Below are 26,366 nucleotides of genomic sequence, written 5' to 3'. Positions count from 1 at the left end.
TATTTTCAAACATTTTAGTACTTTTACTTCTGGTACTTTAAGTACATTTCGATACCAATACCTTTGTACTTTTACTCAAGTCAATTTTGAATTCCGGACTTTTACTTGTAACAGAGTACTTCTACTTTGCAATATTGATACTTTTACTCAAGTAAAACATTTGAGTACTTTTTCCACCAATGCAGAGGGCCCTCTCCCTCTCCTCCACCTCTACTGACCAAATCTGTGCGTCTCAAGCATAGACTGTAAAAAGAATGGACAGCGTTACGCCCCTTGACTCTACAGACCGTAAATGAAGCCGTTTGTTCAGCAATTTCAAATCCCCCATCTTTCAATATTGCGTCATATTGCGTCATATCCTGCAGAATGACACCAGACCATTATTGGTTGTGTAGCTTGTCAATCAAATCATCCCGCCCCTCCTAGAGCATAACCTACTTTATCGTCAATTTTAAAATAAATGGGACAATAATGTACCAAAACGGATATCATGATGATTGAAAGGAGACTTTAAACTAGCGACTGGATGCATATAGTATTTATGACAATGTTTTGTAAAGGAAAATCTAGTCTAAAGTTTGTCAAAAACCCATCCGCTTGCGTTAAGATAAATTATTTCTAACACCAGCAGGGGTAAAACAGCGAAACTACAGGCCATTCATATGAACTGTCTCTTCCGTATTAGCCTCAATGTAAAACTTTCAAGCTGGGCCCTTGGGCCAAACCTGTGCGTCTCTGGTGATAGCGGGCCCCCTTCTCACAACAGGGAGATAAGAAGGTACAAGCTTCACCATGATGTGTGCAATGTATGCATTCCTGACGTTTGCATACAGGAGGTCATATGATGTCTTTCAGAGTACTTGTTCTTTCCCTGTAATCTGTATCTTAACTGCTTTTCTGCCTTTGGCAGCTGATTTTCCCTCGTGGAATCAATAAAAGTCCAATAAGCTCACAACGTGTCGATGTAGATCTTCTAATTTCACTATTTTAAAAGGTTTTTCGAAATAGTAAAACATTTCTAGGTAAGGCAGAGCACGAGATATGGCCAAACGCACGCACGCACGCACGCACGCACGCACGCACGCACGCACGCACGCACGCACGCACGCACGCACGCACGCACGCACGCACGCACGCACGCACGCACGCATGCACGCACGCACGCACGCACACACAAGCTGCTCCTCATGGGGTGGACTCAGATATGGTACTCAGATATTGATACTTTTACTTAAGTAAAACATTTGAGTACTTTTTCCACCACTGGCCAATTGCCATCCCCTGAGAGCCTAAATGACGCCCATGGTCAGAGGAGGGAGTGGTTTTCAGGGTTTATAAAGAAGGTGCAGAGAACATCCTCCTCATGTCTCTTCTTGGTACACAACCACCCGATACGTATGTTCTCATCCCATTGAATGGGATGAGAACATACGTATCGGGTGACACAACACGGTAAGTCAATGAATACTTATTATCCATCTGCAGAGAAAAGAAAATATGTACTCTTCTCTTCTGAGGAGTACTTTGACAATAGGCCTGCTGTTGAATCTAATGTCTAATTTACTCAATTACACATTTATACAAGTACATTTACTCAAGTACTGTACTTAAGTACAATTTTGAGGTATTTTTTACTTTACTGGAGTATTTCCAAAACATCTGCTAAATACCTAAATTGTACATTGTAAGCCTTTCTAGTGTCTTATGGCTTTGGGTTCTAAGTACATCTTTACAGTCAGTGTGTAAGTCGGGGGAGAGAACAAGTGGTGAATGTGAATGGCACCATGTCCTCACCTCTAACATGTGGGGTCCCTCAAGGGTCAATTTTAGGTCCTATTTTCTTCTTAATGATATGAAGTCAGCCTGTGATTGTAACCTATTCCTTATTGCTGATGATTCAGCTCTCCTAGACTCTCATCATGATAAAAAATACTTAAAAACATCAGCATCTGGTTATCAGACCAAATTGTCTCTCCATCTGGGAAAAACAGACTAGGGGATTTTGAAGTTAGAGTCAATTAACCACTTTTTTAAAAAAAATAATGTATTAATACTATACTATTAATTAATGAATAATTGCAATTAATTAATAGAAACACACACTAAAAGGTATTGTATCAAACTCTACATGACAGATGTACACCATACAGTGTACACTACAGTGTGGTAATGATTGTGTAATAAGGTTGACTTTATGACAGTAGGTAGATTTTAGTTCAGGTTATGAGGTTATTATTATTCCATAAATGACTCCAGTAATTGATTTATTTATCTGTAAAAACCACCGTACTGGTGGTGTAATGTCCTTACATTTTCCTTTCCTCCTTTTCAATACCGTATAGATCAACTCATTGAGCCAGTGAGGAGACAACATATATAGTATACAAAACAAAAGGCATAGTTTAACCACTTACCAGCTTGCCACACCAGAAAGTGGAGCACAAGGAAGTGAACAAATGGACCAAAAATAATATATATATATCTTCATATATTTTGATGACTATGAATTCCATATTTTCTTTAGATAATGTAGGACCAGGGGCAGTTCATACAGCATAAGCATATGAAATATCGCATTGTTGTGTACTTTTCAGCTGCTGAAGAATTCTGCAAAAATGGAATGTGCAGCGGAATCTGACAACTTCCTGAGATGCTGCAAGTGTGCTAAAAAGATTGATCCAATCCACGGATTCTATACTAAAGATGTTAGGAAAGGTTTTGTTCATGGCCGAGAAGTTTATGTGTTCAATGGAGGTCAATACTATAGACACGTTGATGATGATGAGTTCTGGTGTGGAGCTTGCTTTAATAAGTAATAAGATATTGAGAGGAGAGGAGAAGAGACGAGAAGAGAGAAAGAGGAGAGATGGAGAGAGGAGGAGAGAAGTGGATCAAAAGATTAAAGAAGAGCAGCAAAGGGAAAGAGAAGCTGAGGATGTTTTTTTTATTTTATTTGAAAAGCAAATAACCACAGATTACAAGAGGATTAAACACAGTAAAGTCCTCGACTATAATTTCCATTCCAACTTCACTTTGAGGAGCTTGGTTAAACTCTGAAACCGTCCCTCAAGACATTCACATCACAGCAGAGCGAAAAGTTTAAATAATGTTTGACTCATTTATACATTCATGACAAGAAAATAAGTATAACCGTGATATAATTAAATATTAGATATACTCAATATACTCCTGATGTGATGTAAAGTGTTGTGTGTGATCATTGAAGGTACAGGAAGGTTGGATAATGAAACAGAAGGTATTTGGAAAATTTTTTGAGAGAAACCCATGCCGTATGAATGTAATATTATTATGATTGATAATGTGTATTGCTAAATACTGTATATTGCATAAGACATATTATAAGATGTGTCAATTGTGGTTTACTGTGTCAAATGCTTTCTGGAGGTCAAGCAGCACCATATATATACATTTTCTTTTTCTTTGTCTTTCCTAATCTGGTCAGTTAAAAACAATAAACAAGTTGAATCACCTTCTAAAACCTGACTGGTATTTCTTCAGATACTCCTCATTCTTATAAAACAATGTTGGAAACCGTTTCTCAGTAAAATACTGGTTTATAGTTACTTGGGTCATTTGTGGTACCTTTTTATAGAGTGGGATGATTTGATCCTTTTTCAGGTCCAGTGGGAAAACGCCCAGATCTATCGAGTAAAAAGGTAAAAAAACAACAACAAAAACTATTGGGTCATATATGGGATGGAGCTATCAGTGAAACAGTTTGTAACAAAAAAAAAGACGTGGGTTTCCGAGGCTAGTGAAACAGTGTCTCTCAAAAAGAACAGAGGTATTCCATCCAGGCAGGTTGCCTTGGTAAGTACAGTTGGTACAATTGATGTCATGGTGGTGGGGCCATAGCTGAATGGTTAGTGAGCCCGCTTAGGACTCCGGAGGTCCCAGGTATGATTCCAGCCCTTAGAAATGTGTCAAAGAGTCCCTGAGCAAGACATTTAACCCCTAACTGCTCGCTCCTCTATGTGGGCAGCACTCAGCTGGGTGAAGCTAAAAAATCTAAAATAAATAATAATATCTGACAGCCACTTAGTAACCAATCCCCCATTTAAACCCTCTGTTTACAAACAGAGTCCTAGTTTACACACACACACACACACACACACACACACACACACACACACACACACACACACACACACACACACACACACACACACACACACACACACACACATACAGTACGTATACGGTGGTTGACATCCACAAAAGCAACACGCACATTATGCATTGAAACAATACAGAGTATACGGAAGTAAAAACAAATAAAGTGTCCATTACAGTCATTGCTTCAAGTGTCTCGCCGTATCTTGTCATAAAACAAATACAAATAATTATCAGTGCAATGCCAATCAAAAAAGTGTCCATTCGGTCAGTGCAAAAGCGCAAGAAGAAATTTTTTTTATTATTTATCCTTTTCCAAAAGTGTTTAAAGGTAATTGTTCAGTTTTTTTATGCAGCCTACAGTGTTTCTACAATTTACAATTGAGGCATTTAGCAGATGCTCTCAGTCCAGAGTGATTTACAGTAAGCAAGGAAAACACGATCAAATGCATAAAAATAGTAATCTAGGATCATAGGTAAACCAAGAACCTATCCTCAGTCTAAATAGTAGAATATCCAAGAAATCCATTTCTATGTACCGAGGTCACTCGATGCAGACAGTGCAGGAATACACACAATGATAGTCTTTAAGGTGGTTGTGTTCCATTTGATATCCTTCTCATATCACAGCAGCTCACACATCTTGCTGCTGTGTTTGCACATTGTTGTACTTCGCCCGGCAGATATGGGAGTTTTGGAAGTATGTGTCTCTGATGTCTTTGGTACAGTGGGCAGGCGGTTAGGAAGTGTAGCTCAGTTTCCACTTCATTTTGTGCACAGTGGGTGCCAGTGGTGGAAAAAGTAAAAATGTACTTGAGTAAAAGTACAAAAGTATTGGCATCAAAATGTACTGAAAGTACTAAAATGTTTGAAAATATCAGATCTACAAGCTCACAACGCGCCGCTAAAGTGGTTAACTAAAGTGGTTAACTAAAGTGGTTAACGTATGTTTTATATTGCAATCATTTATATCTGCAAAGTAACTAGTAACTAAAGTTTTCAAATAATTGTAGTGGATTAAAAGTACAATATTTGCCTCTGAGATGTAGTGGAGTAGAAGTAAAAGTATAGACAATTGGAAATATTCCAGTAAAGTAAAAGTACCTCAAAATTGTACTTAAGTACAGTACTCGGGTAAATGTACTTAGTTACTTTACACCACTGGTGCGTGCACAGTTTGTCTTCTCTTGGGAGCCAGGTCGGCCTATATGACGGCCTTTCTCGATGGCAAGACTGTGCTCACTGAGTCTGTACCTAGTCACGACTTTTCTTTGTTTTGGGTCGGTCACGGTGCTCAGGTATTCTGCCATAGTGTATTCTCTGTTTAGGGCAATGTGTCAGGTAGCCCTCTCCCTCCCACAGATGCTGATGTAATCTGTGATGACCTGACAAAGGCTGTCTACATCGTCTCCATGTTCACTGAAAGATTTGTCCCATGTCTGTCGTTTCAAATTCAAACCCGGGTCACTCAGGTGGGCGGCAGTGGCTCAGGGGTAGAGTGGCCGGTAGATGCGGCTGGATTGCAACCGCGCGGTTCCCAGTTCAATCCCGTGCTCCCCCAGAGTTAGTGAGGCAAGACACTGAACCCTATATTGCCTCCAATGAGTTGGTCGGCGCTAGCTTGCCACCGTTGGAAAAGTGAGCACGCTGGCGTCGACTGTTCGCCGCTACACCTCCCAATGTCCCCCGACCCCCCCCCCCCCCCGTATGAATGAATTAGCCATTGTAAAGTGCTTTGAGCACTTGGAAAAGCAAAAATGCAATTCATCATCTCTCCTCCATCTCCTCTGACCAAATCTGTACGTCTCTGGTGATAGCGGGCACCCTTCTCACAACAGGGAGATAAGAAGGTACAAGCTTAATTCACCATGATGTGATCAGTCTTTGAGTGAGACTGATCAGTCTTTGAGTGATCTCCCCTCTTTGAGTCTGACAGAGGGTCTGGGGAGGGTGACAGAGGTGTATGCATTCCTGACATTTGCATACAGGAGGTCATATGATGTCTTTCACAGTACTTGTTCTTTCCCTGTAATCTTAACTGCTTTGCTGCCTTTGGCAGCTGATTTTCCCTCGTGGAATCAATAAAAGTCCAATAAGCTCACAACGTGTTGATGTAGATCTTCTAATTTCACTATTTTAAAATGTTTTTCGAAATAGTAAAAAAAATGCCTAAAATGTTTAGGCATAAGGGGTAAGGCGACACACGAGAGATAGACAAAACCAAAACTATTCATTTTCTCATCAGCTTCTGTTCCTCAGTCATCAGTAGAACTGGAACTGAAGTTCCACACACACACACGCACGCACGCACGCACGCACACGCACACGCACGCACACGCACGCACGCACGCACGCACGCACGCACGCACGCACGCACGCACGCACGCACGCACGCACGCACACACACACACACACACACACACACACACACACACACACACACACACACACACACACGCACACGCACACGCACACGCACAGACACAGACACACACAGCTCCTCATGGGGTGGACTCAGATATGGTCAGAGGCAAAGGTGTTCAGAAAAAAGAAGTTACCACTTAAGCTCCATTTCCAAAACATTGCAATCGCAATGCAACGCATTGTGAGCTTGTAGATCCACTATTTTTGCTATTTTGGGGGGTAAAATGAGAAAATGTTTGCCTTTAATGACATGCCCAAAATAGGCATGCCCGGTTGAAAGTGGTTAATAAACTGGTTGGGTTGCAGACAAGAAAATATATCTATAACATGTGTCATGTAGATGGACAGGCGTGAAATTATACAATTTTGAGGTATTTTTACTTTTCTGGAGTATTTCCAATTTTCAGTACTTTTTAGTTACTTGTTACTTTGCAGATATAAATGATTACATTATAAAACATACATTAACCACTTTAGCCCTATTTTATACTTAGGCTATTTGAAAATAGCCGATCTACAAGCTCACAACGCGTCGCTTCGCGAGGCATTGTGAGCTTGTAGATCTGCTATTTTCAAACATTTTAGTACATTTACTTTTGGTACTTTAAGAATTCCAGACTTTTACTTGTAACAGAGTACTTCTACATTGCAGTATTGATACTTTTACTTAAGTAAAACATTTGAGTACTTTTTCCACCACTGGCCAATTGCCATCCCCTGAGAGCCTAAATGACGCCCCTGGTCAGAGGAGGGAGTGGTTTTCAGGGTTTATAAAGAAGGTGCAGAGAACATCCTCCTCATGTCTCTTCTTGGTACACAACACCAACACCAACACAACACGGTAAGTCAATGAATACTTATTATCCATCTGTAGAGAAAAGAAAATATGTACTCTCTTCTTCTGAGGAGTACTTTGACAATAGGCCTGCTGTTGAATCTAATGGTAGAATATCACACATCTAATGTCTAATGTATTGCATTTCATCATGTAATCTGTGTTTTTAAAAGTGCTGCAATCTGGAGTGTTACTTAAGATGGTTACAATGATCTTAATCAAGTAATTAACAATATGAATTTATTATGTGTTAAGCAGCTGAACAATACACTGCACTACTGTTAGTCTGTTAGATCAGTGGTTCCCACATAATGGTTCGGGATCTGAGGCCCATTTTATTGGTTGTGTGTAAATATCCCACTTTTTTAGAGTAGATATCTATCTATTGCTGAGCTGAGCTGTTTTTAACCTACAGTACATATGACCAATAGGGCTGAACATGAGCTTAAAAACAACCATAAAGTGATTCAGAAACAGTGATCAGCACAGTCAGTAGGACAGAGCATTATGGGTCAATAGATGCAGCAGCTCAGTAGCAGTTAGTTTAACCAGTTGATACACTAACAAACATAATGTGATCGTAATCAATAACAACATTATGATCGTGTATATATAAAGGGCTAATGTTTAACTGCCACTAACTGCCAAGCCTGGCTATGGCATTTAACATGATGTAAAACAGTACAGTACAGTGCCACTCTTTCATGGCTGTAGGTAAGACATTATTATTAGGCCATGCTTTATAAAGTTAAGTTGCAATTTAGATGTTTGCTAGGTTCATTTATTGACCTGGTGTCCTATAGTTTCAATGTACAGATTACACTATGCATTTGATGTATGTGTTTACCTTACCCGGACGGCTGGCGTAGCTGTCTGGGCACCTAGGCTGCTAATCTGGCTATATATCTATCAGTAAAGGCAGAAAAGGCCTAAAAATATATTAACATCTGCTAAATGCCTAAATTGAAAGCCTTTCTAGTGTCTTACTGTCTTATGGCTTTGGGTTTTAAGTACATCTGGTGGATGTGAATGGCACCATGTCCTCACCTCAACCACTAACATGCATGTGGGGTCCCTCAAGGGTCAATTTTAGGTCCTATTTTCTTCTTAATGTCTTCTTGTAACCTATTCCTTATTGCTGATGATTCAGCTCTCCTAGACTCTCATCATGATAAAAAATACTTCACATCATCAGCATCTGGTTATCAGGCAATAAGTTGTCTCTCCATCTGGGAAAAACAGAGGAGGGGGTTTTGAAGTTACAGTCAATGGCGCTTTTTACTATTTTTTGTAGTATTTATTACACGTGTTTTACACTCAAAGGACCACAATGGAAATAAGCTCACAAGCTTTTTACAGATAAAGTGCTGTACTGTAGCATGTAATGAATGCATGAATGAATGCATGAATCAATCAATCAATCAATCAATCAATCAATCAATCAATCAATCAATCAATCAATCCATCTCTCTCTCTCTCTCTCTCTCTCACAGCATCAAGCCAGTAGTCTACTTTCACTCACTCATTTGTGTGGCAGCAAGTTATTTCCTACACTAAAAGGTATTGTATTAATTAGACTCTACATATAATTATCAGATGTACAGTATAGTGTTAATGTTTCCTGTTGACTGATTGAACTGTAATATGTTGGTGAACACTGCAGTGTTTGGAGTTATTTATGTCAATTGAATCAGTGACTTCATTAATTTCTCTCTGTCACTTTATCCCTCTCTCTATCCCCCCCCCTCTCTCTCTCCCCTTCACCCCCCCCCCCCCCTCTCTCTCTCTCTCTACCCCCCCCTCTCTCTCTCTCTCTCCCCCCTCTCTCTCCCCCCTCACAGTATCAAGCCAGCAGCACTTTGACTCACTCATCGGTGTGTCAGCAGGTTCTTTCCAACACTAAAAGGTATTTTATCAAACTCTACATGACAGATGTACATTGTACAGTGTACACTACAGTGTGTTAATGATTGTGTAATAAGGTTGACTTTATGACAGTAGGTAGATTTTAGTTCAGGTTATGAGGTTATTATTATTCCATAAATGACTCCAGTAATTGATGAATTTATCTGTAAAAACATGTTGCATATTCATTCACCGTACTGGTGGTGTAATGTCCTTAAATTTTCCTTTCCTTCTTTTGAATACTGTATAGATCAACTCATTGAGCCAGTGAGGAGACAACAGGGCGCTTGCGCACACAGCGACCAGCAATAAGAGATATGTTTAATGTATGTAATATGTTTTGCTGACTCTTGTTGTAAACCCATTTGCCCTTTTGGGACATAATAAAGTTGAACCTTGATATATAGTATACAAAACAAAAGGCATAGTTTAACTTACCAGCTTGCCACACCAGAAAGTGGAACACAAGGAAGTGAGCAAATGAACCAATAATAATATAAATACATACATATTTTTTCATATATTTTGATGACTATATATTTGAATTACATATATTTTTTAGATGATTTAGGACCAGGGGCAGTTCATACAACTTAAACATACAAAGTATTGCATTGTTTTAGCTCACAACAATTAAAACGGTAGCAGCCGTTCCTGTCATGTGTTTGTTGTTGTAACATAAAGTCGTTACAATGTGTATTTTATTACTTTTTTTATTATTTACTTTTCAGCTGCTGAATGATTCTGCAAAAATGGGGAATAAGATCACATCAGAAAGTGCAGAGGGCCATGGCCAGCCATGTGGTAGCTGGGTCATGAGAATGAGATGCCGCAGATGTATTCAACCACTTCCTCTCTCCACCTCAGAACCTTTTCCAAGTATTGTTCATGGTCGACCTGTTTATGTGTTCAACGGAGGTGAATACTATAATATAATACTAGACTGTAATAGATCAGGTTTTCGGTTTGATATTTGTAATTACGAGTGTAAAGATTGCTTTAATAAGTTTGCACCACAGTAAAGTCCACTACTAATTTCCATTCCAACTTGACTTTGAGGAGCTTGGTTAAACTCTGAAACCGTCCCTCAACACATTCACATCACAGCAGAGCGAAAAGTTCAAATAATGTTTGACTCATTTATACATTTATGACAAGAAAATCAGTATAACCATGATATAATTAGATATTAGATATACTCAATATACTCCTGATGTGATTTAAAGTGTGTGTGTGTGTGTGTGTGTGTGTGTGTGTGTGTGTGTGTGTGTGTGTGTGTGTGTGTGTGTGTGTGTGATCATTGAAGGTACAGGAAGGTTGGATAATGAAACGTATTTGGGAAAATGTAGAGAGAAACCCATACAGTATGAATGTAATATTATTATGATTGATAATGTGTATTGCTAAATATATTGCATAAGACATAGTATAAGATGTGTCAATTGTAAGTAATTGTGGTTTACTGTGTCAAATGCTTTCTGGAGGTCAAGCAGCACCATATGTATACATTTTCTTTTTCTTTGTCTTTCCTAATCTGGTCAGTTAAAAACAATAAACAAGTTGAATCACCTTCTAAAACCTGACTGGTATTTCTTCAGATATTCCTTAAGCTGTTCATTTATCCTTATAAAACAATGTTGGAAACTGTGCTCAGTATAAATACTGGTCTATAGTTACTTAGGTCATTCCGATCAAATCATCCCACTCTATAAAAAGGTACCACGAATGACTCATTCGCGGTATCTTTTTATAGAGTGGGATGATCTGGTCGATTGGGAAAACATCCAGATCTATCGAGTAAAAAGGTAAAACAAAAAAACAATTGGGTCATATTATATGGGATAATATCCCATATATGGGATTGATTATATATATATATATATATATATTTATATATACATATACATATAACATGTACATAAATATGGAGGGCACTTTACGGTAGATTTTCAGGCCGCTTCATGGCATGTTGAAAATGTTTTCATGGCATCCAGGTTTGTTAATATCAAGTCGTCATGGTTACCCAATACAGTACATCTGTGTGATGCAGGTTGTTGTGGCTGCTCAGAAAGCTTAGAGGCCAGTCTAACATCATGGACCCCCATATTTGGGCACATCTGAACCAAAATTTCATATGTGGGCATGGCTGAGTCATCGTGACCTCATTGCGGTGGTGAGAGCCTCACTGAAGGACAGGTTAAAAGCCACTCACCGTCACAAAACAAACCCTAAGAGTCTCTGGCGGAGCTTTCTCTGGATCGAATAGACAATTCATAGCTTGTTACGTTCTGATAGGACACCCCTGTTCCTATCAACAAGTTGTAGTCCTTTGAGTAGTTTAACATGGCTATTAGAAGCAATGATGATGCCAAGCGCTGTGTGGACATGTGGCTAAATATGCCAGATCTTGAGCCTGGCGTGGTCCACACTAGTCCTGGAATAATAAGACACAGCAGCCGAAAACGCAGACGCGACTTTTCCCTCAACGATACTTTAACCAAACGCACCTGTCCAGTGGTCAACTGTGGTCGGGTTTTTGACAATGCCCATCTCCTCATGGGTCACATGAAAAGGTTCGATCACTCCCCTTGTGATCCGACGATCCACCTCAAAGGAAGTCCCTCATCAGAGCTCTTTGCCTGTGTTGCTTGTGGCCTCCATTTCACAACCAAGGAAGCATGGAAAGGCCATGTTCAATCGAAACTCTCCTCATCCGATGCTACCGAGGGCCACCTCATCACTCAGACCTGTCAGATGATTGTGTGCTTTGCGTGTCCTGCTTGCTACCTCCTCTTCAACGGCGGGGACGAGTGCCTTCAGCACATGTCAGCCAAAAACCACTTCACCGATTCAATAACTCTGAGCGCATCCAAAGGAAGAGCGCTACCTGTTCCCATGCCACGCTACGCTAAGAATCGCGTCATCGCCTTGTGCAAGGACGTACCTTTCAGTGTCCGATGCACGATTTGCCGAAAAGCACTGAACTCACATCAGACAGCTCAGGCACATTTTAATGTGTCTTGCAATCAGGGCGGTGCCATTGCTGTAGCAGATAAAACAGTAGTGCAGATAGTGAAACAGCTCCAAGTGCGAGGACAGTGCTCTCTCTGCTGTGAGATGTTCCTCACCCGAGATGAAATTGAGAGACACGACGAATCAATGCAGCACGAGGCAGAGGTCAACCAGACTATGGACAGAGCAATACTCCAGTACAGCAGCTTGAGTGAAATTCAACATGCAAAGAGGGAAAAAGAGAGACAGGACCTGACGCTGGCATGGTTCTGTGAGTGTGGTCAGCAGTTCCCAGAAGAGGCCACGGCCTGTAAGCATCTCCTGGCCGTCAACCGGATTCTCCACCAATGTGGCGTTTGTGACAAACGCATGGGCGAAGCGCCACTCGCCCGCCTCCATATGAGTCGCTCCCACGGAGGGGCTCATCTCCACAACTACTTCTACCATTGTTGTCGGTGCACGGTGGACTTGCCTCGATATGGAGACGTCCTGCTGCATGTGGCAGACGCTCACAGCAGCGGTCACGCCCACATAACTGAAAGAGAGGTCGTCTGAAAGAGACGTCATTGTCATTGGTCACCGGTGCAAGCCAGCGATTAGCGTCTTGTTCTGGATGTTCACTCCATACTCACAGGTGCACCCTCTATAGCAAAACGATGTGACACTTTGTGAGCCTGTAGTTCTGCTATTTTCAACATTTCTGGACAAAATGTGTGTGTGTATGGTGGGGGGCGAAAGTGATAAATGGACCAAAAAAAAGTGTTTAACCCATTTAGACCGGGAACGCATCTTCATTTTGGATTTCTTTGGCTATTCAAAAATAGCAGATACACAAGCTCATAGCGCGGCACCAAGTGCTGCTCTATGAGCTTGTAGATCTACTATTTTTTTTAAATCATGAAAATGTGCGCAAATCTTTGAATGTATATTTTTTAAAGCAAACTTTTGTAAAATATTTTGTTTCAGGGACCTCCAGAAGCAAAGATTTGAGTTACAAATGTTTTAAATAAAAAAGATATCAAAAATTTGCACAAATGCCAAAAATAGCAGATCTACAAGCTCATAGCGCGGCACTCGGTGCCGCGCTATGAGCTTGTATATCTGCTATTTTTGAATAGCCAAAGTATAAAATAAAGGTTATAGCTCAAATCTAAAATGACACAGATGCGTTCCCGGTTTGAACGGGTTAAATCAAGTCCGGCCGAGCAAAGCCGAAGCGTTTGAAGTCAGCTTTTCATTACAGACTGGTGGCGTGACAAGGCAGGCCTCATCCTCCAGGAGGCATCATTGAGTAAGTGGTAAGACCATCCACCATCAGAGGAGAAACCATAGAGGAACCATCCTGAAAATGGAGGAAGGGATAATAGGTTTGCACTTCCTCCTCCATGTTAGAGCCAGGCGCCATCTCCAACTCCCAGAGGAAGAGGAGTCCATCATCATCAACTGGACTATTTTAGGGTGGTGCCTGTTCTGAAAGGAGAGGATCTGGGGGAGATGACATGAACCTCAGAGTAGTGCCACGTTCTCCTGGTGACAATACTCACTGCCGGGTGAAAAAAGCGGCTGGTATAACACCAAGGTATGACATCACAAAAACATTGTATTTGAGAAGTGAGAGAACTCAGCATTTTTGATCATTCATCGAACATGATCAGTCGAACTTAGCATAACTATAACTAGTAGCAGGTACTGTATAGCAAAGGTATAGATGCAATACACTGACTGCGTTACCTTGCTTCACACACTCATCTGATCATCACAAATAGTTCTAACCTGAGTCCTGAGATGATTGTTGCCATCCCTATTCACCTGTTTCCTAGGCTTTCCACTTCCTGTGTATTTCCCACTTCCTGTCGATTTGATCCAATGAAATCCAATGAAACTGGTCAGATGACTAATGATATCCAATGAAATCCGACAGGAAGTGGAAAACACACAGCCTAGGAAACAGGTGAATAGATCCACCTATCCTACACACATCTGAAAGAAATTACAATTGAGAATGATTAAGGCAAGTCTAATACATTTACCTACAAATATCGTAGTATACTCATACTTTGTGCTTCAAAGGGGAAAATGATATGTCTCCATTAATGACTTAAAAACTCCCTTCGACAAGAAATTAAAATTGGAAATGAAAAAGGGAGAAATGGAATGTGATAAAACCGTTATAATGTATGGTTCTGGTCAACCATGGAACTATGTCGTTAAGGATGGAGTGATGGAGAGAAAAAGAGAACGTCCTTCTCTTTTTCTCTCTATCACTCCATCCTTAACGACGTGGTGGACCTAATTCCATTATCGGCGTGTTAAACAGTCTTCTTGCCAAAAGGATATCCAGAAAGTGTCAGTGACGATTATTGCCTGCAATATCAGTGTTGAACTTCTTCAGTTCACTGTCAGGAGCTCTTGCTACTCAAGCCTCTTTGAGGGGTGTTGGTGTTGGAAACAGCCTTGGATACAACCTTTGATGCAGAAGAATCAAAGTCATTGGGAAATGGTGTATGATAGTTACAAACGTATCAACCGCATTGATACGTTTTATACACCGCAGTTTCTCAAAGGTGTAGGAGCTGCTGGGTGGCAGATAATAATAATAAACTTTATTTATATAGCACCTTTTTAAACAATGTTACAAAGTGCTTAACAACTTCAAATCAAACAGTGAACAATAAAACAATTTACAGCAACAAGAACAACACACAACAGTATCAGTGAGTATAAAGGATATGCACCAAAATTCTGCTGTTAGGAGTTTAAAAAGGCCTTTCTATAAAATTTGGTCTTAATTTAGATTTAAAAATGGCAATGGAATTAGCAACCCTGAGGTCCAATGGGAGGCTGTTCCAGAGTCTAGGGGCCCTGACGGCAAAGGCCCGATCACCCTTGGTCACCAGCCTAGACGTAGGGACATCAAGTAGGGCCGTGTCAGAGGACCTTAGGTGGCGGACAGGCACGTGGGGATCAAGCAGGTCAGCAAGATATTGTGGTAGATAGATCCAACTCTACTGGACTGGGATGAGTGGAGGGTGGAGTGGAAAGTGAAAATGAACTGAGAGGTGTCGATCAACTGAATTTTACTATTGATTGTTACTTTATGCCAGACAGTTCTCCAATGTTTTATTTTTAAGGACCCCCACTTTGGTATACCATTTAGGCCACAGACCCCCATAACTCAGAGTGTACAAAGGGGACCAAATGGACCGGTAAGGGTTTGTACACAAAAAAAATATTAAAGTTACATACTTTCATTAAATCAATGAGTAGTTAATTATAACCTTTATCACCGACACACCTACGTACTTGAGTAAAAGTACAAAAGTATCTGCATCAAAATATACTTAAAGTACCAAAAGTAGAAGGTACTCATCATGTAGAAGGTCCCATTTCACAAGTTTTCAACTGTGTAAAATGTATAAAAATCTTTTGAAAATAGCAGATCTACAAGCTCAAAATGCATCACATCGTCACGCATTGTGAGCTTGTAGATCTGCTATTTTCAAACGGCCAAAATATAATACTGTATGGCTGTAGTGTTAATTGGTGTTTTGTAATAATAATCAAAACCGACAAAGTAACTAGTAACTAAAGTTTTCATATAATTGTTGTAAATTACATTTTTTTTAAACTTTTTTTTATAAGGTATTGAAAATTGTAAATACTGAAGAAAGTCAAAATACCTCAAGTACTCTTAAGTACAGTACTTACTTGAGTACATGTACTTAGTTACTTTACACCACTGCTGAGCACAGAGGACTAAAATAAATCGGTTGCAATTTGCCAGTGGTGGACAGTAACAGAGTAAATGTACTTGAAATAACAGTTATTGTTTAGTTATTTTCTGTGAGTTTATTTGCATTTGAGTTGAGTTTTCTTTGAGTTACCAGTTCTGTGGGAAGCTGCTGACAGAAATGGAGGTGATGGGCTGTCCAAAGGAATGGGGATCAGCTGCTCCATATCTGAAGCTAAAGTGGACAATTGGACTGCACCACAGTCTCCCTGCACCATGGGGAGGGGCAGGGGTTATTAGAGTGTGTTTAAGTGGTAGTTTGTGTTTTTTCCCCCATTGTGTTAACAGTGGTCTGACCCGTCCCTATACTTGTCCACCTCATGCGTCATCCTGGTTAGTTCAGAGATCAGTTCCCTTTGAGTTCCGTTGTATTGATCAGTTCTTGTTCAGTTATTGAAGTTGATTTGTTTTGGGCGCACTTATTTTTGTTATTCCTTAAACCATTTACAGTATTTGAACCAAATAAATAAAAATGAAATTAAAAAAATAACTATTTTTAAAAACCAACAAAGTTTCCCTGTGTCTCTCCTTCCGACCAACCAGTTCCCTGCTCTCTGCTCTCACCTTAGCCGTGTTTCTGGCTTCCCCCTCCGCTCGCCTCTTTGTTACATCCTGTATGGGGTGTATAGGAGTAAAAGTATTTAGTTCTGGTTTCTCAGTCATCTCTATTTTCGTTTGTATACAGTAGGTGTTTCTGCAGGCTTATTTAATGAATAAAATGTAATTTTGTCCAATCTGTATGGTAGACTATGTTGATGCAATATAACTTATACATTTGGGGTGGTTATATTTTGTCTCCCTGCTCTTATATTGAGACATTTAGACCGTGTCAAAGGTCATGTCTCACCTAGCCACAGGATCTGACATGAATTTTGACCAGATGTGTTAGTATAGGAAATCAGAGGTTGTTTGTGTGGAGACCAAGTCGACTTGTCTCTGTGCCATCTTGTTTTGACAGGGTGAAGTTCGCCGCTGTGCATGTCGGCGTCATCTTGTTTTGACAAGGTGAACTTAACGGTTGTGCGTGTGGGTACTGTACATATGAAACATACAGTCTTCTTTGTGACCACATCCTCTGCTCATGAGAGCAGAGGATGTGGTCTAGCACTGAGAAATCTCTGCAGGCATGGATGCTGATTTATGTTGGGTGGGTAGGGTGCTCAACAATAAGTCACACACACATCAACCAAGTTTTAACCCCTTAATCAGAAATACCTGATGAATGTCAGTTGGCAATTTGCTGTAAGTGAAGACAGTGTGCACGATCACCATTCTTTCCTGTCTCATGCACTGGCTGCCTGCTCCTACGCACCTGTCCCAGTGTGCAAATGTTTTTTTATTACATTTCAAGTCATACAATTTGATTATTGGCTGATGATGAAACCATAACTGGCATAAGGACTTTGCAGATTACAGGGAGAGAGTTTGAATGACAGAAATCTGTTCACAATAACACACGTTATCAGAGCGGGTACATCATGCATCCTGTGCACGTTAAAAAGCATCACACTACTGTACAGTCATCCGACCGACACATTTCCTGTTTCCCAACCCACAGGATTGGCGCCAATGTCTCTGCAAAACATACACTGAACAGAGAGAATGTTCTGTTTCTATGTCAACTGTATGCATGCAGAATGAGTAAGGTATTGTGTCATATCACCAGATGTTAATTATGATCTGGTGAAAAAATATGTGTAATCAAAACGCCCTTCATGTCAGTTACTCTCAATGTATTTATTTAGTTTCTTTTTTAGAACAGATGGCCTCAGTTTAAAGTTAGCCCCATGTCCTAATCTTTGAAGCTGAATGTTATTGTATCTTGACAAAAAGGTCACAGTTGATGGCCCTGGATCTGAGAATTTGTACCAAATAGATTTTCTTTATCACAAAAGTACATTAAGAACTGGAATATAATGAATGTGATCTGAGAGCAGCTTTGTCAGCAATGTGTCACTCATGTGTGACTCCTGTTATTTCCTCATGAGGAAATAATTTTTGAGGCACTGGGGTTCACGCTGGTCCCGAGGAAGACTAAGCTAGTAACACCCGAGTCTCGGACACAGTAGAGTATGTAAGGCATACACGGGCAACTGGCGGCCCGGGGGCCTCATGCGGCCCCCACCTTCACTTAATGCGGCCCGCAGGTTAATACTGATATATTATTGATTTCAGCTGTTACAATTCCAAACATGCAAACATGACCCGCTTTAATTACATCAGTCTATATTAGTAGCTTAATGACTAGTATTAAAATGTTATTGTCTTTTTTATGTCCAATGTATTTGTATTTAAGTTCATAAAGTTAACATAAGTATAACAAAAAGCATTTGAAATTAAATAAAAATGTTACTTTTCAGGATTACAATTCAAAAACAGCAAAAATAGCAGATCTACAACCTCAAAACGCGTCGCACTGCGACGTGTTTTGAACTTGTAGATCGGCTATTTTTGCTACTTTTGTGTGACATAGAATGGTGAATGGCATTCATTTATGAAAAAAAGTTAAAATACAGAGATAAGGGGTGTCTGCCCGACAGTATATGCATAGTGGCCCTCTGGAGTGAGTGTGGAAATATAGTGGCCCTCTCCATCATCAAAGTTGCCCACCCCTGATGTAAGGGAACTACTGTACTACTGGCAGTAGAAATGGAGTGCAGGAAGATCGGCCTCGAGCTCAATGCCAAGAAAACTTAAGTATCGGTATTTAACACAGAGGACGTCATTGCCACTGCCGACGGGACAGGGCTCGAGGTAGTCAAGGACTTCAAAGGACTTTTACTTTTACTTTTACTTTTAGTTGTACTTTAAGCATTTTTAAAAGCATGTACTTTTGAATACTTAAGTATATTTAAAAGCAATTATTTTTTTCTCTTACTTGAGTAACATTTTGACTGAGCTACTTTTACTTGTAGTGGAGTAAATTTGACCAGTCGTATCTGTACTCTTACTCAAGTACTGGGGTTGAGTCCTTCGTCCACCTCTGTGCAATGCACATTGTCTCACATTGTATTGCACATATATATATATAGGCCTATATTGTTATTATTATTGTTGTTGTTGTTGCAAACTTTAACGATTTTAAACTAGCAGATGTACTGTATGCAGATCTTTGCGTTCCATTTGTCCGTCAGGTGGTCGCGATGCCGTCGTGAGGAGATGCTTGTTTCCCTCAGTGGTGTAAAGTAACTAAGTACATTTACTCAAGTACTATAACTATGGGTCCTGTCTTGTCTCAGATATTTAGATTATGTGATTCTCAAACGGCTTTGCTCCACATTCTAAAAAGAATGAAATTGCATCTATCATTTTGTTACTTAACCCATTAAAACCGGTGAGGATCTGTGTTATTTTAGATTTTACCGTTGGCTATTCAGAAATATTTTGAAAAATTGTGGAAATCTTTGCAACAATTTAAAACAATTTTAAGATGGGGGTCGGCAGCTAAATACATATAATTTTGGGGGTCCATGACATCATAAAGTTTAACAACCACTGATTATAGCACATACGTTTTTCATTGTAGAATCGTCCTTAGGTTTTAGGGTTTATTACAAAAACACAGACAGGATAAACATCAGCGAATTAAAATGGTCACTGTAAGTGTTCAACTTGAAGACCTGTGGTGAGAAGAATTTCCCTGGTTGGGGTGATGGGTGTCTCCTCGACACCATGACAGAGCCGGACCCGCCTGAAGAGTTGCCTGAGCCGATCGCAGAGCCCTTCGTTCACGAGGTAAATCAGGGGGTTGAGGGCACTGTTCAGACACACAAGTCCACGACTCGTCTGATGAGCGATGTAGACTCCATAAAACCACTCCTGACACAGGTGTTCTTTTGTCAAAATCCTTGCCTTCAGGTTGAGGTTCTTAAATACGTGATAGGGGATGTAGCACACCGAGAAAAGCACAATCAAAATGAACAGCAGCCTGAGGCATCTCTGTTTCAGCACCTTGTCAATGTTTTTTTTGGTGCAGAGAACTACGATCATGTGTCCATAGCAGCCTAGATTGATGAGTAAAGGGATGCAGAAGCCAGTCAGTGTTCGTCCAAGACTGTACGTCAGGTAGTCTTTGACCTGATCATCAGAAGTAGTGTCAAAACATTTCCCTGTTTGGTTTCTGGATGTTTTATCGAAGAACATGTCTGGAACAATCTGAACACACACCAAGACCCAGACTATTACCGTTATAATCACAGAGTGGGTCTGAGTAATTCTCCCCAAGACTCTCATTGGATGGACAACAGCCAGGTAACGATAAAAACTTATGCAAGTGAGGAAACCAATGCTGCCATACAAGTTCAAGTTGAAGCAGAATCTTGTCATCTTGCAGAATACGTCTCCAAAGATCCAGTCACTCCCCAAAGCATAGTAGACCAACAGAAACGGGAGTGTGAGCAAATACAATATATCCGCGATTCCAAGGTTGAAAACAAAAATGTTGATGTTCCCCAGTTTCTTCCAGTTGTGGAACAAGGATTTCAATCCCCAGCCATTTGCAATCAGACCAACGATGAATACTGTAATAAAAACAACAGGTAAGAATTGATGTGGAAAGCCAAAGCTAATTTGTTGTCGACATGAAGAGTTCTTCATTCTGTCTCCTGATGAACTGCAGGTTGATGCAGATGAAGTTGCTGTAGAGGCTGTGGTGTTTTGAGTCATGGAAGAAAGAGAGGTGATGATTTTAACATTTCCTGTTCATAGTCTATAGTTCATATAGTTCATAGTCATTTCAGTAAGCAGGAAATCCTACCTGACATACCCTGAAAATAGCATGGGTTGGGTTGGCAAATAAACTGTGTTAAACAAGGCATTCTATATAAGGTTTGAATATATTACAAAGTCTTGCAATGCATGAAGCATGATAATTGAGATTGAGAAAAATACGACGTTGCTCTAAAAATAATTACAATAATTATGCAAAGAAGTGGCTGAAGACGAGGGATCTGGCATTAGTTTCAGTTCCCTGTATTAATATGACAGGTGAGAGGAAGTTGACATTTAAACAACTAGAAAACATTTCTGAAAGGTTAGGTTAATGTCATTATACATACTGTACACTTGGCAGATATGAAGACTTTTTAAAAGGATTCATCAGCAGCTTCATCTTATACACTAGTATAATGTACAGTCATACAGTTCTACTGTTTGTTTTTTCTAGTACAGTCCTTACCTGTCAATGAGTTCTGTCTAGTCTGTCCACGGTCCTTGTCAGTAGAATGAGCTTTGGCTTAAGTCACACTGCGTCAGATAAAAGTTTATTTTCCCTGTTCAGAAAAAGTGGCATGATGGGTGGAGAGAGAGAGAGCGAGAGAGAGCGAGAGAGAGAGAGAGCGTGAGCGAGAGAGAGCAAAGATTCCGCAGAGCAGGGAGGAAAGAGGAGGTGTCAGACACAAGTTGATACCTGTTTTCTTAAAATGTTTTCTATGTCCTTGTCAGGGACCGAGTTGGTCGGAAGGAGAGACACAGGGAAACTTGGTTGTTGGTTTAAAATAATATTCCTTTTTTTGTATTTATTTTTCTTTCTTTTTGTGTTTCATTTCAAAATAATGATTTAACAGATAAGAAACAATAAAGGTGCTCAAAATAAACAAATCAAACTAAATAACTAAACAGGAAAAACGGGACTGAACAACACAACTGAAAACTGAACTAACCAGATTGACACAGGAGGTGGACATATAGCCTATAGGGACGGTCAGACCACTGTTAACACAAAAGGGGGAAAAGACAAAGACTACCATTGACACACTCTAAGAACCCCTGCCCCACCCCATAGTGCAGAGGGACTGTGGTGCAGTCCAATTGTCCAGATTAGCTGCAGATCTGGAGCAGCTGATCCCCATTCCTTTGGCCAGCCCATAATGTCCATTTATGTCAGCAGCCTCCCACAGAACTGGTATCTCAAAGAAAACTCATAAATGAACTGAAAATTGAACAATAAATGTCAATTCAACTGGTTAATAATGAACAACTGAAAATAAACACTATATATATAAATAAATATATAAAGCAAAAGGAAGAGTTGTGTGGCTGCTGAGTCAGCCATCACAGTCCTGGTGAGATGAAGTGGTGAGCTGGGAGGAGTGACACACAGAGAGGTTGACCACCTGGTTTCCTTCCCACATAAACATCTGATCATGTCCACACATGACACAACATCATCAGAAAAGAATGAACTGGAAAACAACAAGCAAACATGCAGACAGAAAACATGCAGACAGCAAACATGGAGACAGAAAACATGCAGGCAGAAAACATGCAGGCAGAAAACATGCAGGCAACAAACAGGCAGGCAGAAAACAGGCAGCCAGCAAATATGCAGACGGCAAACATGCAGGCAGCAAACAGGCAGCCAACACATATGGAGGCAGCAAACAGACAGCCAGCCAGCAAACAAACATGCAGCAAACAGGCAACCAACACACATGCAGGCAGCACATAGACAGCCAGAAAACATGCAGCAAAAAGGCAGGCAGGCAGCAAGCAGGCAGCAGAGCAGGTGTCATAATGTTTCCTCCAGGGACGCTGGCCACTGGGAAATTCTGGAAAATTCCAGAACGGCCGCGCCATTTACGGGCCGCCAAACGGCCGGTGGGTCACCCAAAATATATATTTTATAAAAATAAAAATAAATATTTTTTATTGGAAAGAAAATCGGAAAATCCCAGAGCTGAATTTTGGTCCCAGCACGCCCTGCCTGAGGCACAGGAGAAGAGGGTGTGTTCAGGCAAAAACACGGGGGAGCTGCTATTATCTCACTGGACCAGATTTTTTTTAAAGAAAAGAATGATAAAGGTCAACAATAGAAACACCAGAAACTTGCATGGTCATCACCATGCCAGCTTGTGATTTGATGTGGATTTCCATCAATATTTTATATTGCACGGACATGCAAAACAAGTGATCAATAATATTACCAGAAACGCTTAGGCCTAGCCCTAAATGTATACAGTACTAATGTACTCCTGATGTGCCATAGTGTCTATTCTATTTCACTGCACTATACATTTTAAAACGTGCCACTTATAAAAAAAATATGAATACAAATAAAATCTAAATTATTTTGGGGGAAAAGCCGATCTACAAGCTCACAACCCATCACGGCATGTTGTGAGTTTGTAGATCAGCTATTTTATTTTCTTTTTAGCCTATAATGGCTAAAATGGCAGGGTTAAAGTGGTTAGCTATACTTTAGAAAACCTGGAGACTGTGAAGTCGTCCTCTGTATACTGGCAGCTACTGTATAGGGGGCAGTCCTGAGACAGGCATTAAATGTGGCATGGTCCATGATAGCTTTATTTTTCCTCGTAAATACCGGTCCATATCTATCGGTCAGATAAGAATTAATTACATCAATAAACGGAGGAAGGAAACGTGTTAATAATAGTATTTGGGTTTATTCCAGAGAAGAGATCTTACAAGCGTCGGAAATGCATGGTTCCAGATATATTCTTCTGACGTTAAAACAGAGATACAGAGTAATTATACATTTAACGTGGGGTAACGCCTTTCGTCATCGCGTCAACCATCAGTTATGTCTTGAATGGCTCTGTTTCCTGGGCAACCAAGGTTGGGGTATCATTTATGCACAGAGTTTATAACAACAAATCCGTGTAGCAACAAGGTTAACCTGCTATCTAATATTGTTGACATACCAGAAGGAGCCCATCAGACCAAAACAATGTTGCAGGCTGTCTGTGAGGCACTGACACTTTTAACCATATTAACACATACAAATGGAAAATGGTACACTTTAGATCCATTAAAAAATTGTACAAAATTAGACCCATCAGTCCAAATATTCCATGTTTGGGATTTCAATAATTGGTTCTTATCAGTACAGACAGTGCTTCCATCTTGCATTGCATGAGCAAAATGTCCACTTAGCTGCAAAGGTGAGTGGGTGCGTATTATACTATGGTTATTATTACAAAGACAGACGGCTTTTCAGAGGACAGCGTTACTTGAGAACACGAGGAGACAAGAAGTTCTACCAGCTAATAAACTAGTTTTTTGTTTGTCAAGGTAGCCTCAATAGTTGTGGTTTCCATGAAGGCATGAACAGGTACTGTAACCTATGTTGATGAGAAAGTCTATGGTATGCCAACAATCTAACCAGCTCAGTGGCCTTGTGGTTAGAGTGTTCGCCCTGAGACTGTGAGGTTGGGGTTTCGATCCCCGGCCGGGTCATACCAAAGACTCTAATAATAGGACCCAGTGCCTCCTTGGCACTCAGCATCAAGGGTTGGATTGGGGTCCCTGCGACATACTAGCATCATGTCCAGGGGGTGTACTTGTACATTAAGCTGCCTCACACCCTAAGGAAACAGGAGATAGGCTCCTGCCCTATGGGCCTCAGGGCTCGGCAAGGCTTCCTTATGCCAACAATGGAAAAAGATACTTGAGTGTCACAGCGGGTAATTATGTACATGATGAGTGATTAATGAAGGGCATGGCAGGATTTAAAAGGAATGCAGTGTCACAATAGTTTGATGCAAAGGTGCCTAATTTTGATCAGAGGTGAGGAGGAGGTCTGATGGTGAGGCTGTGGATTATTATTGTGGAGTGTTATTATAGTTATTGTTATTATTTAAACACTTTCTCTTAATTGACGCAAATCAGCTTTACATGTCCAGTCCTGCCCTCCTTTGCCTTGGGGCTCCTTCTCAACAGATATGCCATCTGTTTTTGCTCTTTTCCTGTTTTTACCATTTTTCACTGTGGTCTGACACACCTCATAGTTACACTCCATTACTCCATCGTCTTAAAACAAATATATATATACTATCCCACAAAGGATTGAACACACGTTTTGACATTTTCAGGGAATTAAGGCAGCTATTACTTCTATCTGACTTGTTGTCCTCACCTGATCCAAACATGTACGGGTACCAAGTACGATACCACAAATCTCTTGCAACATTAATGAGCATGACATCCAACACTCCATCCAACACTTCACCAAAATTATTTTTAATTAAACATTTTTTTTATTAGAAAATATCGACAATATTTTTCGTAATTTTTAAAACCAAAAAGTGCCGTGGACATAGGCAAGTCTTGCTACGGACATGTTGATGAACCCTGGAAACTTGGGATGCAACAGTTAATCGAACTGACGTTTCTGGAATTTCATCTTTTTAAAGGCAAGGCCCGTTGGTATTTGGTGTTAGGAGAGACACACGGAGAGGTTGTCAAACTGGTTTCCTTCACACATAAATTATGATATGATTATGTCCACTCCACACATGACACAACATCATTAGAAAAGAATGAATTGGAAAACAACAAGCAAAATGAGAGACATTCAAAAGATTGTGCATTATTTAAATTAGAACATTTTACCTCTAGTGTCTATAAGACAATTTGTCACATGAAACTTAAGTACAATGTTGAGGTACTGTACTTGTACTTTACTGGAGCATTTCCAATTTTCAATACATTAATTTCTACTCCACTATAACCCAGAGGCAAATATTGTACTTTTACTCCACTACAATTATTTGAAAACTTTAGTTACTTGTAGATTTTTATTATTATTACAAAACATACATTAACCACTTCAACCCGCTTCGGCCATTGGAAAATACAAGCTCACAACACGTTGTGAGCTTGTAGATCTGCTATTTTCAAAATATGACCTATTTTGAAATAGGACATTCTGCATAATTAGTATTTTACTTTACTTTAAATACATTTTGATACCAATACTTTTGTACTTTTAATGACTTTTACTTTGCACCTTAATCCCATGTACAACGCAAAACAATGTTTTGCATTTCATCTGTGAAACTGCATTAGTGTTGCAATGCATTTGTTCAGCTCTGTGAGTCTTCTGAGTCTTCTTTTCCTTTCGGCTGGGTTGCCACAGCGAATCATCTGCCTCCATCTCACCCTGTCCTCTGTCTCCTCTTCTTTCACACCAACTAACTTCATGTCCTCTTTCACTACATCCATACATCTCCTCTTTGGTCCTCTAGGCCTCCTGCCTGGCATTTCCAACCTCAGCATACTTCTACCGATATACTCACTACCCCTCCTCAGGACATGTCCAAACCATCTCAGTCTGGCCTCTTTGGCTTTATCTCCAAAACATCTAACATGCGCTGTCCCTCTGATGTACTCATTCCTGATCTTATCAATCCTTGTCACTCCCAGAGAGAACCTCAACATTTTAGTCTCTGCTACCTCCAGCTCTGCTTCCTGTCTTTTCCTCAGTGCGACTGTCTCTAAAACATACAACATAGCTGGTCTCACCAC

At 40.2% G+C, this 26,366-nt stretch overlaps 3 protein-coding genes across 3 annotated transcripts in view; 1 reads left to right on the top strand and 2 right to left on the bottom strand.

Moving 5' to 3' along the window:
• LOC308091248 (protein FAM180A-like) overlaps positions 1 to 26,366 on the bottom strand; it is a 178,799-nt gene that overhangs the window by 22,682 nt on the left and 129,751 nt on the right. The gene's annotated exons all lie outside the window — the stretch shown is intronic.
• LOC308091547 (E3 SUMO-protein ligase ZNF451-like) lies at positions 11,642 to 12,865 on the top strand (the record flags this gene model as incomplete). The annotated part of the gene is made up of 1 exon (XM_080437209.1): positions 11,642 to 12,865. The coding sequence occupies one exon, from the start codon at positions 11,642 to 11,644 to the stop codon at positions 12,863 to 12,865; it is 1,224 nt and encodes a 407-aa protein (XP_080293335.1).
• LOC308091242 (P2Y purinoceptor 1-like) lies at positions 17,823 to 21,406 on the bottom strand. The gene is made up of 2 exons (XM_080436699.1): positions 21,277 to 21,406; positions 17,823 to 20,746 (listed from the first exon to the last, which is right to left on the bottom strand). The coding sequence occupies exon 2, from the start codon at positions 20,694 to 20,696 to the stop codon at positions 19,695 to 19,697; it is 1,002 nt and encodes a 333-aa protein (XP_080292825.1). The 5' UTR covers positions 20,697 to 20,746; positions 21,277 to 21,406; the 3' UTR covers positions 17,823 to 19,694.

This window comes from Gymnoscopelus braueri (assembly GCF_963280865.1).
Source record: "Gymnoscopelus braueri genome assembly, chromosome: 9".
NCBI lineage: Eukaryota > Metazoa > Chordata > Actinopteri > Myctophiformes > Myctophidae > Gymnoscopelus > Gymnoscopelus braueri.
This window is presented reverse-complemented; position numbering and strand designations above follow the sequence as displayed.

What these genes read in the sequence shown, in the direction of transcription:
- LOC308091242 (XM_080436699.1), bottom strand. Translation starts at nt 20,696, where the DNA reads ATGAAGAACTCTTCATGTCGACAACAAATTAGCTTTGGCTTTCCACAT.